Raw genomic sequence first — 18,214 nt, 5'->3', positions numbered from 1 at the left:
CGCTAAAACAGAAGGCAGAGTGAACGGGGCAGCAGCTCAAAACTCCCCCAGCATCCTCCCCTGCGCCTCGGCTCTGCGCTCTCGCGCCCCAAACTCAGTTTTTGGAGGATTTCTTTTACCCGAAACGGATTTGAGGCGAAGCGACAGTGGACGATGCTCTTGTCCTGCGGGTGCATGTTGGCGCGGAGCTGCGGAGCTCCTGCAGGTCCGTGAGGAAGAGGAGGAGGAGGAGGAGCGAGCGCGCGCGCGCGCGCGAACAGGAGGGCAGACCGAGATCGCGCTACTGTCCCACGGCCGTGACTGATGCTCCCTGATTGGACCCCCTTTTCGAGCTTCATTCAGGTCGCCGCTGGAAGTCATTCATCATCAGGATCAAGAATCAAGAGCTGCTCCGGGGTTTTTGTTGGAAAGATAATAGACAGATATACGATGTTTGTGGGACTATAATGGGAGTTTAGCACCGTCACGTGACTTCGCGCTAGCTTCTTTTCCTGCGGAAAGTGGGGGGCTTTGGACCTGAACAATGGCTATTAACACAGACAGCGGGTTTGAGAAGTCACAGTTGGGGGGGAACGGCAGCGCCCGTCCCGCCGAGGCTCATGAGACTGAGAAACTCCTAAGCGCTGTGGTCACGGAATCCCCGGCCGGAGATGGGGTTACCGTGAGCGTCGGGGCTGAAAAGGTGCAGGACGGAGACCAGAATGGCCACGGGCTCCCACTGAGGTCTAGCTCCGTGGGACAGCTCGGCTCAGCCCCCCGCTCGCCGTCCCGGACCAGCCTGAGCCGCGCCTCGTCCACGGGCAACACTGTCCAAGAGCAGTCCAAGCCCCAGGACTACCTCCTGCTGGTCATCTTCTCCTGCTTCTGCCCTGTGTGGCCGGTCAGCATCGTCGCACTGGTGTACTCAATCATGGTGAGTGGAGCTGGGATAAGAAAGTTGCAGGTAGCACCCACTCACACCTTCTACCTGCTCTGGTGTCCAGTGAGAGTGGTCAGAGTATTCTGCTACTGTACATCTGATTGTGATGAATGAATGAGCATGTGCTTCTGAAAGAGGGGATGGTGCTTGCCTGCCGCTATGAAGAACACAGCTTGGGAGCATATGGGTGCGCTCGTTTAGAGAGCAAAGATCTAGCAGGGGTTTACAGCTCAGAGATTTACGATCTGCTGAGAGAAATGCACTGCAGACATTGCGCTCTGAATTTATGGTACAGACCTCAATCAACACTGTACAAATGTCTCTGATGTTTAGGTGCCAGATTTTGTACATCTGTCTGAAGAGGCGGAGAGTATTAGTTTTAGTCAATATAAAAGGGGTTCTTCAAAGGTTCTTTAGTACAGTGGTTCTCAAACCGGTCCCTAGGGACCCCTAGATGGTTCACAACCCAACTCACAATACAGGGGTAGAGCAAAATTGTGGACCATTTGCGAGTCCCTGAGACCAGTTAGCTTCAGTAAATATAGAATCATGACAACTCAAAGGACTCTTTGAATGATTATGTAATTCTTTGCATGGTCACATCGTTCTTCTCTATGTTGGAAAATCGGTCATATATTGTTGCTGTCTAAAAAAAACAAGTATGTCCAAAACAGCAACTTTACAGGAGAAAGAAAGAGTGCTTGTTACTTTTAATGTAAGTTAATGTGATGAGATTTAGAAGTAGTACTTTTGGACCATTTCAATCAGTCCATTCATCAAGGAATTTTGACATAATGTAAAAAACAGCTGCTGTGCTCAAATAATACAGAAAAATGGAGATACCTTTTCAAAGTGGTTCTATGTAGCACCAACAAGTGTTCCACTATTGTTAACTGTAAAGCTTCTCGGTACTATATGAAGCTAAAACTGCAGTATCAGGATACTGTATTTGAAAGGTATCAGATGTCCCAGTAGAAGTGTTTCATCTTGAATTGCACTGAGATTTTTCTTCACGAGAGTGCATTTTTAAGCAAAGAAATGTAGTAACATAAACCACTTGCAAGGTACAAAGGCAGTGCTGACCAGCTGCAAGCACTTGCCAGCAAATTGATTCAATCAAATCTCCAGAATGCTTCATTCTACCAGGACCTCATAACTCAAAATCCCCCCTCCACCCTTGGAAATGATCATTCAGTGGAGGAGGCTGGGGTGCATACTGGGCGTGGCTCCATGAAAGACTTGATTGGTTTGTGTGCAGCAGTTGAGGAAACTGACTCCACTGTGCCACATGAGGTGAGGGAGCAGAGGCTACTCCCTCAGCGTCAGTATGATATCTATCTGAAGTAGTTATTTCCAGATGTAGCTGTTTGATTCTCGCTACACTGAAAGAAATGCATGGGATGGGGGATATCTGGATATCTGCCTTCGATGCTGTGTTCTATAAGTGAACAAAAATCATATTTTCTGAGGCACTTCTCATGCTTCTTCCTCCATCTGGGCATAGTTTAAAAAACAAGCATACGTTAGAGGCATATTGGTATTGATGGGTATCAGTATTGGGCTGATATCAGCAGAAAATGCTGGATCAGATATTAAATGGGAAAAAAGGCAATGAATCAGATCCAGTTCTGTAACTAATTTAGCCTGGAAAACTCCAAACTCACAGTGTTAGCGGTGCAGTTCTTTCTGTGGGCTGGGAGTGACTTTGAGTAGTTTATGTATGATAGCCTACTTTTAGAGGCTCCTTTTAAGTGAAGTGTTTCAGTTAAAAATAGCTCATTTTAAACCTTGGATTTTTTTTAAAGAAAAAAAATCTAATATTGTATCAACAGTTTCAATACTGGTACTGGAAAAGAAAAAGTGCTATCATGCCATCTCTAGCATACATGCAGCTGCATTTTTGAGGACCAACCATCCAAAGATGGCAATGGTACATCCATTCAGGTAAAAAGATTACAGCTAAAAAGCCCACCTCACAATCCCTGACCCACACAGAATCAGAAGAGTGCAGTGGAACAGAAAACTGCTGCACTGTACTACAACAAAGTGCGATGTCCCTCCACTGTGGCTATGCAGTCCTTGTCCTGTTATCCCATTTCAACAGGAAGAAGGGGGCGTCATCTCTCTGGAGAAATGTGTAGATTGCTTATTTTGGACTGCGTTTTCAGTGGTGTCAAGTGCGTACTGCAACTACTATTTTCAATGACACAGTAACAGAGAGTGAGAACTGGAGACCTGAGGAAGACTGACTATAAGAAGTCCGCTTGTTTAATCTGGTTTACTTTTCAGTCTGGTGAAGCTGTCTACACTCAAACAGATCCAGTATCTACTAGAAAGAAATTATTTATAATGAGCTGTAGGAATGGCTATGATCGAGTTGCACACATTGCCTTGGCCACCAACCACAGTCATCCAAACAGCCTGTGCCTGACCACATCATTGGACTGAAACGTGCCCCGCTTTCCCTTCCCCTCCCTCCTGAGTGCCAGCAGAAACCAGTGTCGCTCTCTAACTCAATAGAGGGTGAGACAGAGAAGTCAATTTAGCTTCTCTGCAGAGGGCAAATTGCACCTGTTAGCCTGGCATCATGCTGATAAACAACAGCTTTACCTTAGGAAATGCTGGAGGTAGTTCAGCACAACTGATAACCTTCCAGTTCTCCTCAGCTACACCAGAGATGGAGGGATTGTCCTTTTGGAGTTGGTTTGGAGTGAGTTCTTACTAGCAAAATACTGTAACAAAGTTACAGCAGCTGTAATGTATAACAGAGGGAGTAGTTTGGTACATAATACTCAGTTTGAATGTAGTAAAAATTAACATTATCCTTTTGAAATATGAAGCATTTTAAAGTAATTTGTGGTTCTTTATATAAACAGCTTTGTGTCATTTTTGGGGGGTTAAAAAGGGAATTTGCATTACAATGCAATGATTCCTTGGTAGATCAGCAGATCATCATATATAGATAGATAAAACTCAGTTATGGACCAATGGCCATTAAAACTACTATGAGCATGTGAGCTTCTAGTGGATTGTATTTTCTACAAACCTGGATGTTGACATTACTTTCTCAACATTCTTTCCCAACAAAGCTTCGCATTATGTCATGATTAGGAAAGTGCATAATATAGATATGCGGGCTAGGAGATGGCAAATAGCAGCAGTTAAAAACCTTTGTTCCAATGCATCTGCTGGGGAAAGCATAGAGATGTGTATCCGGATGGGACTAAATATATCAGTTTGGTTAAAAACAGTAATTTGGACTGTAATTTTCTCATGGGAGGAGGAGGAAAAACACAAAGACATGACCAATCCAGTTGGAAATAAGAGGAAATTGCCCTAGGATCACATGCAAATTTAATCCTGTCTGAATCTGGCTAAAGGCCCTTACACCTCCAAGGGGGTCAAATTACAAATTTCCCATGAGCAAATATAGTAATGGAATGGATGATAAGATGCCATGGGGGATTCCCGTGAGGGGAAATAGCAAGGCCAAGTCAGTGAGGGAATGTTAAAAATGGTACTGAATTGGAGAATCAGTAACAACACAGTGAACAGCCACGTCTATTTCCAGATTTTGTTATTACATGTCCATGTGGTCAATTTGAACAGGACTAATATTACCAAAAAATATGCTGGATTACAGAAGTTAATTCAGTCTATAATAAGTATTAATTTGTCAGACTTCAGACACTACAGATTCATACTGGATTTAAATTATGGGTCTCATTAGTAATCATATAAATTATAGTACTTGCCCCCAGGTAAGACTAATCCAGCTTGAACAGGGATAAAGAGGGAAATTTATCAGGAAGCACGTTACCCAAGTGTTAGTGGGCACGTTACGTTGTCAGAGACTTGTGAGATCAATGGGAAGAGAGAGAATACAGTAGGTAACAGTGGGTGGGTAATACGTTCTTGCTCATTGCAGCTTGTGGATGCAAAATGGAGTCCATTACTGGGAGTGAGGATGTGAAGTAATAGGCTTTTATTGGACTGAGCAGGCTTTCGGCATAATGGGAAGGGCCAGAACCGCGAGGCTGTTACTGCATGCTCGGCAGATCTGAGGGTGAAATATGGGTGTCAGAGCTGCAGCATAGCTCATGGCTTTGTGTTTACGTTTCCTTTTTGTTTATTCACGCTCTTGGTAGAGCACTACGTTTGGAGCCTTGCCAGCCTGAACACCTCTCTATGTAAAAGCTCAGCAGCTATATCAAAGAAAAAGTGCTGGAAAACGCAGAGCCAGCAAGAAAGGTGCAAATTTTGAAAGAGTAGCTGCTGTGTTCTTACACTGCTAAGTGAAACATCACTTTATAGATGCTTACTGTCAGTGAGGTCATGTTACCAGCGCACCTGCTCACCCACTGACAAACATAGGCTTCAGCGTACAGTAGGGGAGCTGAGCTGGTCAGAGCTCACCAAGGAGACTAGGGTGTGTGCATGTTTTAGTTCCAGTGCTTTTTCTTTCCTTTTTTTCTTTTTACTGTCGCCCTTGCAGTCACTCTTCTTTCACAGCTTTCCCTGGTCTCTGGCGGGGCTGTTCCCTCTATTATTAATGGATCAGGCATGTGAGAAAGCACTCAAAGCTTCTACACCCTGTGCGCTGGGTAATTCTGAGGAGGGGGGATGCATGCAAAGCCTGTGTATGTGTGTGTGGTTGGGGGGGCAAAGGGGGTGGAGCGTATGGGAGGTCTCATTACGTCTATCAAATAACACGCATAAATGCTTGTGCGTTATTTGACAGAGGCACCAGGGAAGCACCATAGAATTTCAAATCCACAAGAAAAATATTGCTGGCTAATCTAGCAGCAGATCAATATGCCCATTTATCATGTTGTGGACACTGCCCCTGCCCTCCTTTCCCCTCCTTTCCCCTCCTTTCCCCTCCGGCCACACAGATCATTAAATTCCTGCACAGCTCCTCACTGCCTTTACAGCAGCAGTAATGCAACACACAACAGCCTCCACAGCCTCAGGGAGGCTTCAAGTTCTCTATCAAAGCAATAAGCCATAAGACACCAATACAGTGATTTTACCACGGTTAAGGGTCTCTATTAGACATGATGCACTTTGATGAACAGCAACAAAATAGAATATGATAAAATACACAATTTTATTGGATAAAACAGCCAAAAACTCAAATTTTGAAGAGTTTTGAAGCTGTTGCAAAATGTTCAATATACACACATTAACTGAACTCTGTATTAGTACACTGTGACTGTATTAGTCACTGCTCGTGTTGCTTGACAACCATAGCCGACTCTTAATGAAGCATATGGCCTGGTGATGACCTAAAAATGTTTTTTGCAATTATTAATAATCATTGATCATTAATTAGAGACTTGTCATCACCTTTGTGCCTAACAGCACCTTTTAGCTGTGGTAAAAATCACTGTAACTCAAGGTCTCTCATGGCTTACTGCTTTAATTAACAATAATATCAATAAACAATTATTTTGCTAAGCAATGTTGCTTGTTAACAGTAGGTCATTGTTGCCAAGCAACAAATAATCCTCTGAACAGCACAACAGTGTTTAATAATTTGGAGTGTTAATACAGAATTCAGTTGTGTGCACAGACAAAGGCATTCAAAAGTTTGTAATCACTGTTCAAACACTTAGAAACAATATTAATAAAAAAGCAGTAAGGTGGCAGATAAACATAAAATGATTCTAATATACTAGTCCTGTGTAAATTTCCAAGTTTATATAGTTACATAATTAGTAGGAAGCAGTGAAAGAATGAAAAGAATAAATAAATAATCATTTATGTCCAGATTGGCAAACAGAGTCAGAGATTATTCTAAAATGACATTATGAAATTATAATAAAATCAATGCATGTTTTTTTTTAAGGTTTCAAAAGTGACAATCACATCTTGAAGAAAATAGTAGTAGATAAGTAGATAATCACAAATATTGACTAAAATATCTAAAGTATCATTTGTTGTTCACTATTGAAATCTGCATCATGTACAGATGTATACAAAAGTTTGAACAAATTACGTTTTGTTGATTTTCTAAGTGAAAATACGTCAACACTGAACACAAACTGTAATTGGGCATTAAAATGTGTAGAGTTCTTTGTAGAGGGTGTGTTAACTTATTTTCACTTAGAAAAATCAATGAAATGTAATATTTTGCATATAATTAATTTGTTCTTGCAGATAAAGTAATAAAACAATATTAATATGAAAAGTGATTCCAAACATTTGAATGCTAGTGTATGATTGCGTAGGCTAGAGTATTAGATGTAGAGTATTTTACAGCAGCTTCCAGGATGGCTCAACCAATCAAGATTTTAAAACCGTAACTATCCACTTTATAAACAGTAACTCCACAGCATGCTAACAAAGCAGTCCTGGTATCCTGTCTGTCTTGTCTTTGTGTTATACTAAACCAAAGTGAGTGAAGCCTGGACGGGAGAATGAAGACCCTGTAAGCCAGATGGCATTTTACTACGTGCTGTTCTTCAAGGAGCCCCATTGATTCAAAGCGCTGAGGCGGCTTTTCGCTGTGATTGGACCAGAGGATCAATAAAGCTCTGCTGCTAAAGCCACACATTATACCTCTGCTACGATGTCAGAGCCAGTCTGCAGTATTTGAAACTGATGAAGGAGATAGCAGAGAGAGCGGAACATCTCTCAAACGGCACACACACACACGCATCATGTATTTGACCAAAGCTGGGACGGGATGATCCAGAAGGGGGATTCTGGGCTCAGTGAACTGCTCCACTGCTGCAGCCTGTCTACTAAACTTCCTCTCAGAGGCAGTATGGAGAAAGAGCCTCCCTCTGGGACGGTGGAGGAGGGTGTGACTGTGGCTGGGGGAGCTCCTCATTCTTCTCAAGAGCAGTCTGATAGTATAGTAACTCTATCCTCTATTGTGGTGTCCCCTGCTCTAAGCAAATACACCTGCAATGTTGAGATGTACTACAATGAACGGTTCACTCTCATTCGTGGAGGTTTATATGTTTCAGAACAAATAGAGCCTCTAAAGCTCAGATGGTAATGACATTACTGTCTGTTAAATCTAAAGGCTGCCATAGACCTCTGAGGTTGTGATGTGATTCTGCAGTCAGCATCATGCCCATATTAGGAACTCTACGTCTAAGCCGGTTTTCTCTGTGAGACCAATGGGTGGCGTTTTCAAAAATCGCTGCTATTGCACCCTGTGGTGAACAAAAATGTTCCAATGCTGGTACGCATTGCTGTATGAACACTGTTCCTCTGAACGTCGCTGGATCCTCTGAATTATAAGGTCATTAAGAGGCCAAAAAACAACTACACGCATACTGCTATATGCAAGCTAATACTACTGATCATAGATGTATGTGGTAGTTCAGCTGCTTGGGCAGCACTATATTATAGTTTGAGTAGCTAGTGTTGGTATACAATAGTGTTTAAGTTAAATAGTAGACTTTCATGCAACAGATTTCAGATGGCAGAATTGTTAGCTTGTTGGTAGCACAAATCTGGGTGTTGCCAAAGCTCCAAAAGTGGTGGGCCAAAACATTCCAAAAAGCAAAAGCAAAAACAAAACAGCAGAACATGGAACTGTGGCTGAGTGCAACTCAGTAACTGACTTAAAAAACAAATACATCACTAACTAACTAAAACTTCCTTGCAGCACTACGCATAGCATATCACTGCTGTCGGCTCAAAAGTTTTTTGCCTTTTGCTGTAAAGTTGTTAATCTGGAGATACAAAGTTTTATTCCATCAGCAGTGAAATGTTATGCTAATGACATCCCAATAAACATATAAACTTACTCATAAACAGTGTCAGTGTTTGTTTTCACGCTAAGCTGAGACAGCATATCATTGAAGAACATCAAATTTTAGTTTGGCAAGACAGCAGTAAAAAATAGTGAAACTGACATTTAGTAAATTTCACATACTGTGGAACTTAAAATGTGACCAAGTGCATTAATTTGTGTATCTCAGTAAAAACATATTTTTACCATATTAGTGTGCTGCAGCTGCTCTCACTAAACATGAAATCACAGAGCTTTTACTGTTTGGGAAATGTCCCACCAGCTACCTGAAATGGAGATTTTGACTGGTTTTGAGTTTGACTTTCAGTCTGTTTGTACAGTTTAGGGAGAATGGAGCTTTTTTTGAATGTAAATAATATGAGCTCAATCGAAAAGTGGCGAGGCATCGCCCCAGTGCTTCTGGTGTCCCTTTATGTAGTGTTATTCAAATTTTGACTACTAAACATCAAACATTCCATTGGATTCAGTGACATTCTGGAGGAAAACATGCACAGGACACAATGTTTTGTGTTTGGAATGTTTTTGTTCACCGCAAAGCGCAAATGAGATGATTTTCAAAAACAGCATTCATGTTGCTCATAGAGAAAATCTGCTTAGACCAGGAATTCCTAATAAGTGTAAGATGGTGACTACAGAATGACACACAACTTCAGAGGCCTATGGGTCCATATCTCCTAAGGATCACAAAACATTATGTAAATGACCAATATAAATACAAGGATTTTCATTATATTGAAAAGGTTAATATCTTTTTTCTACCTATTGTAAAATGTATTGCACATAACTTTAAAGTTTAAAGTAAATGTTAAAGTTAGTGTAAGCATTGAAAACAAATCTGTAGGCTTACTCAGAGGATTTGGACGTTTTTTTGCTGAGAACAGGGACTCACTGCAATAAAGCACTTCTATTTCACTACACTTTGCCAAAGCCTATTCAGCACCCTGGACAGCGCCATTGTAATGACTAGCACAAGGTCCTGTGTTAATGCTCATGACTCATGACATTTCAGCACCTCCTGTAAGATTTTCCTGAGGTCATCCTATGCCGCTGAGCATGTCCAGTGCAGGGGTGGTTTGATGATGTGTATGGCAACAGCACTAGCACTATAGGGTGAGATTGGCTACTGCCTGTGTCAGAGGCTTTTTTCTTTAGGATCTGTTCCTCAGTATCGATTGCTTTAATGCAGTCTAGTGAAGGGCTTTTTTCCCGGGGGTGCAGTGAAGGGCTAATGGGAAGCGGTGGCATAGGGCCCCTGTTAATGAGAATACATTGTCATCAGGAAGCCCAGCATGTCTCCACATCACTAAAGCAAAGCTCACAGCCACCTATGAATGAGTCCTGTTTTAAAACCAACAGTTATGGTTCTAAAATTTGCTTGGCTAGGCCACGTTAGAAGAGGGTGTAAAATGCTCGATACTGCATACAGGTTCCCACATATCAACTGATTTCATTACGGACAAAAACAACTGTGCTGCTCATAGAATAATCTTTGACTATAATATTGTTCGGGACAGGGTTAATATAGTTCTGAAATTTTTATTAGTTTTTATTTTCATTTAGTTTTTCATTTTGATTTTTGATTTCAGTTTATTTTCAGTTAGTTTTAAGGATTCATAGTTTTAGTTGTGTTTTTTTATAGTTTGAGTTTAGTTGTTAGTATTATGATGACTGCTGTGATAGTAGGTATTTGATTTGCAAATGGATTTGGACAGTTGGAAAATGGACAGTTTTGCAGTGGATATTATAGTTTTGACTTCGTTTTTATGTTTTTGAAAACTGTCATTTTTATTGTTATTACAGTAACAACTGTTCATCACTGCTCGTTTCAGTGATAGTTTTAGTTAACTACTATAACTTTGGTTTGGGAACCATAGCCTACAGTTTACTGCTATGGATGAATTATCATTGTAAGTAATAACTATTCTGCTTTGCGTGCCTAACAACACCTAAACATGGTAAATTACTGTAACATACAGCCTCTTGTGGTTTATTGCTTTAGCTTCCTTCATTGTAAGTAACCTATCTATGCTCTGTGCACAACTATATTCATTCATAGCTGCTGCTGCGATGTTGGACTAGCTTTACAAAATCTCATTTATCCTTAATGAGAATTGTATCGCACAACATTTTTTCTCAAAAGACATATGTTTTCTGGATTTGGCTGCTATACTGTTTGTTTAGAGTCACTACATAATGTTGAGTTTCAGATTAAAATATTATGCCACCAAGTTGGACTGTGTTGTTGTAGCTAACAGAAACTAGGCAGGAAAGAAACAGCAATGACAGAATTTGCTACCATTTTAGGCTTGATTAGCTCAATTACAAGGCTAAAAACAACACTGATCTACAGGGACCCGTGTGATTTCTGTAGAATGGAGTTTGTTGTTTTGTTTTATATAATTTAAAGCCTGTAGTAGCTATGCACTGTTTAATGCTGTGTCACTAAAACACAAGATGTCCAGAGTCAAAGCATATGCAGCTGTAGGGTATTTCTGAGCCCTCAGGCAGCCTAACATTGTTTTTTTAACATAAACATTTCAACCAAAGAAACTCCAGGTTAACTCATAAGATTAAACAGTATTTTTGACAATTTTTTATGAAAAGCTCGCCTAACCTAGAAATGGTTGCTAAGAAAGAACGCAATTGTGAGCAGAACATAGACCAATTCTGTCACAAGGTCCTTACATCCATTGTTTTGCTACAATTTCACTATGGAATACTACTACAGTAAATACTACTTTGTAGCTTCTCTGTGGAAACTTAATGCTTAGAATAAAAGAACTCACTTAAGCTTGAAACAAGCTCCTACAGTGAGGACTGATTCCAATTTAGTGTCCAGATTATATAGTTACTTGCGGAGTAGGGCTACTAAACACGACTTTGTCTCTCTACATAGCCATTTATCTTTCTCTTTCTGAGCATTCAGTGTTCAGGTATGTAGCCGCTGTTCTTTGTATGGCAGCTGCTCTAACAGCAGTTCATACATATTTGAAAAAAGAAGCACTTTGTGAGATCTAGATTTTTCAGTGGGAATTTTTACAGTCCCCTTCCAACTCACTCTCTTTCCTTCTCTCTCTTATTCAGTCAAGAAACAGTTTTCAGCAGGGTGATATTGATGGTGCAAGACGTCTGGGTCGCCTGGCTCGTCTCCTTAGCATCGTCGCCATCATCCTGGGCCTGCTCATGGTTATAGTCTACACAGTGGTGTCAGGTATAACGCACATTCACACGTTTGATCTGTTTCATTTATCATCAGTGCTGTGTGAGTATTGCTATTTTAATAAAACGACAACCCCAGCAGAAACAGATAATAAAAAAGCAGAACAACCTACTCAGAGTTTGAGTGTAATTTGAGAACTGTAATGTAACATCATAGCTCATACATAGCAGCATATAGTTACGGTCAGTATAATTATTAGCATGAATAGCATCATGAAAAATGTCTTTGTGGTTAATTAACTCAGTCTCACCCTGAAAATGTATTAAAAATGGACCTTTAATTAAAGTAAATTTAACCTAAGTTAAAAAAAAATAATCAAAACTGATTCCCATAAATATATTTTTTTAACAAAACCAAGTGTCATAGTTATTGGCATCCCTAGAAATTCCAGTGAACAAAATATAACTCTGAGTGTTCAGGATCTCTAAAGCAGTCATCCATGATTTCCTGTTTCACTTGGGCATAAATATGTAAGTGACAGAGGTTAAATTCCCTTCATTTTTCATTGACACAAATCAGCCAATGGCAGTTTAAGAAGTAAATGTCTGAAAATGCCCATATCCACTGTTAGGGCAACAATGAAGAAGTTTTAAACAACCAGAGTTGTAGTGAAACTGCCTGAAAGAGGACGAAATTCAATTTTACCCCTTTGCAGAGTGAAGATGATGGTTAAAAAAGGCAAATATTTCTCCAATAATTACGGTAAGTCTCCAAAAAATGTAGATGCTACCTCTATGCCAACAAAGTATTTAGAAGGCATGCCAGCAGAGAGCTTTTTCGTTCATCTAACCTTAAATATAAGCACGTGGAATTCTAGACCTACTTGGGCTGCCTCTGCCACAAATCTGAAACTGGGTTGCAGTTGGATGCTCTAGCAGGACAAACATACATTCAAATTCACACAAAAATGGATCACTAACTACAAAACCAAGCTTTTAATATGGCTATCCCAGTCTGCTGACATAAAACCCATTCATCTGTGGGGTGGACAGAAGTGGAGAATCTGAAAGAGATTACATAGGACCATGGAGGATTTGGAGAGATTCTGTATTGAGGAGGGGTCTCAGATTCCTTGCTCTGTATTCTCCAGTCTCATCAAGAATTACAGGAAAATACTCAATGCTGTTTCACTGGCAAACACAAGGTTGCCAATAATTGTGATACATGTAGTTTTGCTGAAAAATATTGTTGTCATTTTTTTGTTAGACTCCATGTCCTTGAAAATTAAAGGTTGGATTTGTCCTCATATCCGTGTGAGATTGAGCTAATTAACCACAAAATATTTTATATGTTTGACATTTTCTTCTCATCTTTACCAAAGGCTGTCAACAAATATGGAAGTGATTGTATGTTCAAAGTGTAGTTTGCCAGGTGCCAATTTTTTCTTTGTGTTAGACTACTGAATAAAATGAAGCTTAAAAATGAATTAGGAACTAAGTTTTTATTTAAAGGCCCCATATCCTACATTTCTCTTTACTTTATGCCTTTGTTTTGTTACTGTGCCGTTAAGACCAGATGTAAAGGACTTATGTTTTGATATGCTGCCCTGAGGGGTAAAGCACTATCAGCAAGAATGGGTGGGGCTAAACTGCTATAGGCAGATACATATATTGCTTTTGTGACATCACAAAAGCAATTAATTTAAGTTGAACACTTTTTACTGCTAAGTTTCCATATACAGACTGTATGAAATGGGGACTGAACAGTACTTTGGAAAAAAAAAAAAAAAAAAAGACAGTTGGGAAAATTAAGTTGTCCATGTCCTTTAAGAACACGAGAAGTGTAACAGGTCACTAGTCATCTCCTGTTATATTTGGTAGATGTTTATTTAGAGTTTTTGTCATGTGCAAGGCGCTTCACATTAGCTGTTTCCTGAAAGTGGATAAACTTAATTGACGCCCTATTCTCTGCTTTCTTCCACAGTAACAGGCAATTGACTGTAAAACGCCACGATGAAGAGGAACAACCATCTACAGCAAAAAACCCTCCAGCATAATTACAAAAATGACTTCCTCCTTATAAAATAAAACCATCAAATACAAAAAAGAGTCAATAGGAGTGTAGCAAAAAATATGACCTATTTAAAGAGAAATGACATGCATGCCTTAAGTAAACGTTTGCTTGATGAAAAAGAAAAAAAAACCTCTAGGTTTAAAATGAAGAGTGACCATTTGTGAAGTATACATGAAACACAAAGCTGTTTCTCTGAGGAGCTGTCTGACGATGACGCAGAGGATGGAATGAAACTGTACATCAAGAATAACTTCAGGATGCGAGGACAAGGACTATGGACTACAAGCTGCATCATAACCTTATATTACTCCTGGTCTTGCATTCCAAAAGTATACAGATGCACAGATATATTTGCGATATAACTCTTAATGTATATTTTATATAAAGATTTGTACACTGAGCTAAAATAAGGCCACGGAAATGAACATGGGGCGAATGGATCGCTAGACAGTTGCCTTGTCAGTGCTGGTGGACTGGCCTCACAGACTTTGTCAAAAGAGAAATGAAACTACTTGCAATGGGAGGAGTATTTTGTTTAAGCTGTTGATTTTTTTGTAGCTTTTGATTACAAAAACGACCACCTGCATGTGAATAGGCTGATGTCATCACCTCCCAATATAGCCACTGTAGCATTTTTGTTCTAGATGAATAGTGGATGCCATTGGTATCTAGAGTGGAATGTGTGTTCGTGGTGGGGTCTGCCAGAATATGAGTCGACTGTTCTCTTTGCCTTGAGAGCAGCTTCAGTGTAGTAAAACGCATGTTAGCCCCTCCTTAATCTGTGCTAGCTACTGAAGCATGGACTACGTCTAGAGGCATGAAGAGGCCAGCACCATCGTACGCTCTGTGCTGATGCCCTCCGATCAGTACACTACCTAAAACCAGAGCTAGTCACTGACCCCTGATCGTCACTAGTGCAGAATGTAAATCAGTTCCGTTTTGGACTCCTAATTGTATATGTATGCTATATATCCGTATATTTATAGAACTATTTAAGCATGCAGTAGGCAGACAGTAACACCTGTTTTCTATTGTCACTAAAAACCACAATGTTAGAAATAATGACGATGCATTGAGCACATTTGACAGTATTTACTGCATCGCTGCCACTTTAGCCTAAAATACAAATACAACTGTAATGCCAAACGTTGGAGTCAAAGCTGAAAACAAAAAGGTGTAGATTGGCTCTAAAACATTCCTACTCAGCTCGGTCAGCTAGAAATTCTTCCCTGAGGGGTGGAGCTAGCCAGTGACTCTGGATATTTGTAATCATGCATTTTACTGCCCCATTCACTGATTTCACAGCACTTTATTATACTCTTATGCATTAGTTGATAACAGATTATGCATCAACTCCACAATTTGTTCAGTTGCCAATGAAACTGTACAAAATGCTTTGTTTTTTGTAACCTGGTTTGTACTTGATATATTGCCTTGGTTTGTATTGTGACATGTTGACATAGGTTGAGACTGTTAGCACCTGCAAAACCCCCAAGCATGTAATCACCACTTTTTTCACTCCTGTTTTTCCTCTTTCTCCTCACCTGTATGAATGTGAATGTGAGATGCACTAATTTGTGAAACTAAAGGAAACACACAGCTCTCTTCCCTATATCTCATTTAAATATTTCTGATTGTTACATCAGGTACTCACTGTACGTTAGTATACAGTGCCAATATTAATAAGATGAAAAAGTGCTGCTTTGTGTCTGTAAAACTGTGATTTTCTTTAAATTGCTTTTTGGGTAACTTGGTTCACTTTGGATATATTTTTTCCACAGGTTTGTGTACTTCTGCATGTGTGGAATAAATGATAACATGCATGGTCCACAACTCATGTCTGGTTGTTCATCTTGCAGAGATTCGTAATCAAAGGGAAATTATTCTACTTCAGTAGGGCTTATATGAAAGCTCATGAGCAGTCAAATTTGCAACAAATTCAGAAACCAATCTCCTGTAGTGCAGTCTGGCAGCATCGTTCCTTGGAGAAAAAAACAAAAAAAAAAACAGAATGCAATGATGTACAAATAATTTAAAATATTTAATTGAAAATAGTACTAAGACAAGAGAGGCAGAGTCTTTCTGAAATAAAGATGGGGAGGGGTTCAACACTGTGAAAGATTGTGTAGGTAAATATTGCAACAATTCAGGAATAATATTTTTCAACATAAAATAGCAAAGAACTTGGGGATTATCATCATCTACGATACATAATAACATTAAAAGATTTAGAGAATCTGGAGAAATCTCTGTATGCAAGGGACAAAGCTGAAAACCAACACTGGCTAGCTGTGATCTTCAGGCCCTTTAGGCAGCACTCCATTAAAAACAGACATGACTCTGTGGTGGAAATCACTGCGTGAGCTCAGGAACACTTCTGAAAACCACTGGGAACATAATTCATCACTGCATCCACAAATGCAAAGTTAAAACTCTACCATGCAAAGAAGAAACAATGTATAAACAGGATCCAGAAATGCTGCCACCTTCTCTGGGCCCAAGCTCATTTAAGACGGACTGAGGGAAAGAGAAAAAGTGTCCTGTGGTCCGCCGATCAAAATTTGAAATTCCTTTTCGAAATCATGGACTCATGTCCTCCAGCTTTAAGAGAGGGGCCATCCGGCTTATCAGTACACAGCTCAAAAGCCAGCCTGATGTATGGGAGTGCATATGAGTGACTTGCACATCTGTGAAGGCACCATTAATGCTTAACACTACATAAAGGTTCTGGGGCAACATATGCTGCCATCCAGACAACATCCTTTCAGGGAAGGCCTTGCTTATTTCAGCAAGCCAATGTGAAACCATATGCTGTACGTATTACAACAGCATGGCTCTGTGGTAAAACTAGTCCACCTGCAGTCCAGACCTGTCACTCACTGAAAACATCTGGAGCATTATGAAACGAAAAATACAACAAAGGAGACTGAAATCCTATATAAAGCAAGAATATGGAAAATTTCCACTTTCAAAACTACAGCAACTGGTCTCCACAGTTGCCAAATGCTTGCAGCGTGTTGTTAAAAGAAGAGGTGAAACAACACAGTGGTAAACATGTTCCTATGCCAACTTTGTTGAAACGTGTTGCTGGCATCAAATTCGAACAGGCATATATTTTCAACATTTGATATGTTGTCTTTGTACTATTTTTAAATGATCTGCACATCATTGCATTCTGTTTTTATTTACATTTCACACAGCAACCCCAACTTTTTTGGAAATGGGGTTGTATGTAACTATAAGTCGTGTCCAAATACTGTATTGTTTTTTGTGTATTTTGATTTACTTACTGAATTGGTCAAAAGATTGAAATTTGACAGAGAGATCCTTTTCACAACAGAAATCTATTATACAACCAATTCCAAAAAAAAAGTGAAATGCCAATAAAAACAGAAACAAGTGATTAGTAAATTCTGTTTGACCTGTATTACATTGAAAACAGTACATGATATTTGACATTTTATCTTATCTTTGTTTTTTCAAATATATGCTCATTCCAAATATGATGGGGTAGGAGTATGTTCACCTCTGTATTACATCTTTTTAGAACACTTAATAAATATTTGGGGACTGAAGAAACCAAATGATGCAGTTTTGAAAGTGAAATTTCTTGCCATTCTCCAGCGGCACAATCATATGTGATGTTTTAATAGGAGACGGGCAGGCCATTCTAGCACTCTGATTACACAGCCATGCTGTTGTCACATGTGCAGGAAGTGGCTTGTTGTTGTCATGTTGAAATAAGCATGGACGTCCATGAAAAAGACAGCGTCTAAAATGCAGCATATGTTGCTCCAAAATGTGCATACATCTTTCAGTGCTCACAGATGTGCAAGTTACCAATGCCCTGGGCATTATTACACCATGACAGATCCTAGCGTTTGTACTTTACACTGATAACAATCTGGATGGTCCTTATTTGGCCCAGAGCACACAACATCAGTTTTTCACATAAACAATCTAACGGTTGACTTGTCAGACCATAACAGACGTTTCCACCGTGCATTATGGATCAAGGAAGTCGACCACATTTCTGGGCATTGTTGACATATGCCTTCCATTGTATAATGCAGTCTTAACTTGCATTTGTGGAAACAGCAACTGTGTTGACAACAATTTGGCGAAGCCCATGTGGTGATATCCATCACAAAAGCATGCTGGTTTTTAATGCAGTGCCATCTGAAGGATCAAAGATCATATGCACTTAGTGGTGGTTTTTGGCCTTGCTTTTTATGCACATTGATTTTTTTCAGACTCCCTGAATCTTTTTATAATACGTACAGTAGAG

At 39.8% G+C, this 18,214-nt stretch overlaps 1 protein-coding gene across 1 annotated transcript; it reads left to right on the top strand.

Annotated features, from left to right (window-relative positions):
• The first annotated feature begins 20 nt into the window (after positions 1-20).
• trarg1a (trafficking regulator of GLUT4 (SLC2A4) 1a) lies at positions 21-14,138 on the top strand. Its single transcript, XM_036561749.1, has 3 exons — positions 21-913; positions 11,778-11,904; positions 13,837-14,138. Exons 1-3 carry the CDS (start codon positions 524-526, stop codon positions 13,848-13,850), a joined length of 531 nt encoding a protein of 176 aa, XP_036417642.1. The 5' UTR covers positions 21-523; the 3' UTR covers positions 13,851-14,138.
• The last annotated feature ends 4,076 nt before the right edge of the window (positions 14,139-18,214 follow it).

The sequence above is a fragment of the Colossoma macropomum genome, unplaced genomic scaffold (genome assembly GCF_904425465.1).
Source record: "Colossoma macropomum unplaced genomic scaffold, Colossoma_macropomum, whole genome shotgun sequence".
NCBI classification, from domain to species: Eukaryota; Metazoa; Chordata; class Actinopteri; order Characiformes; family Serrasalmidae; genus Colossoma; species Colossoma macropomum.
Note: the sequence above shows the minus strand (reverse complement) of the source record. Positions and strands in the feature narration are given on the sequence as shown.

Coding starts and splice junctions, on each gene's coding strand:
- trarg1a (XM_036561749.1), top strand. CDS start 524: ATGGCTATTAACACAGACAGCGGGTTTGAGAAGTCACAGTTGGGGGGG. Junction 914..11,777: donor CACTGGTGTACTCAATCATG/GTGAGTGGAGCT, acceptor TCTCTTATTCAG/TCAAGAAACAGTTTTCAGCA.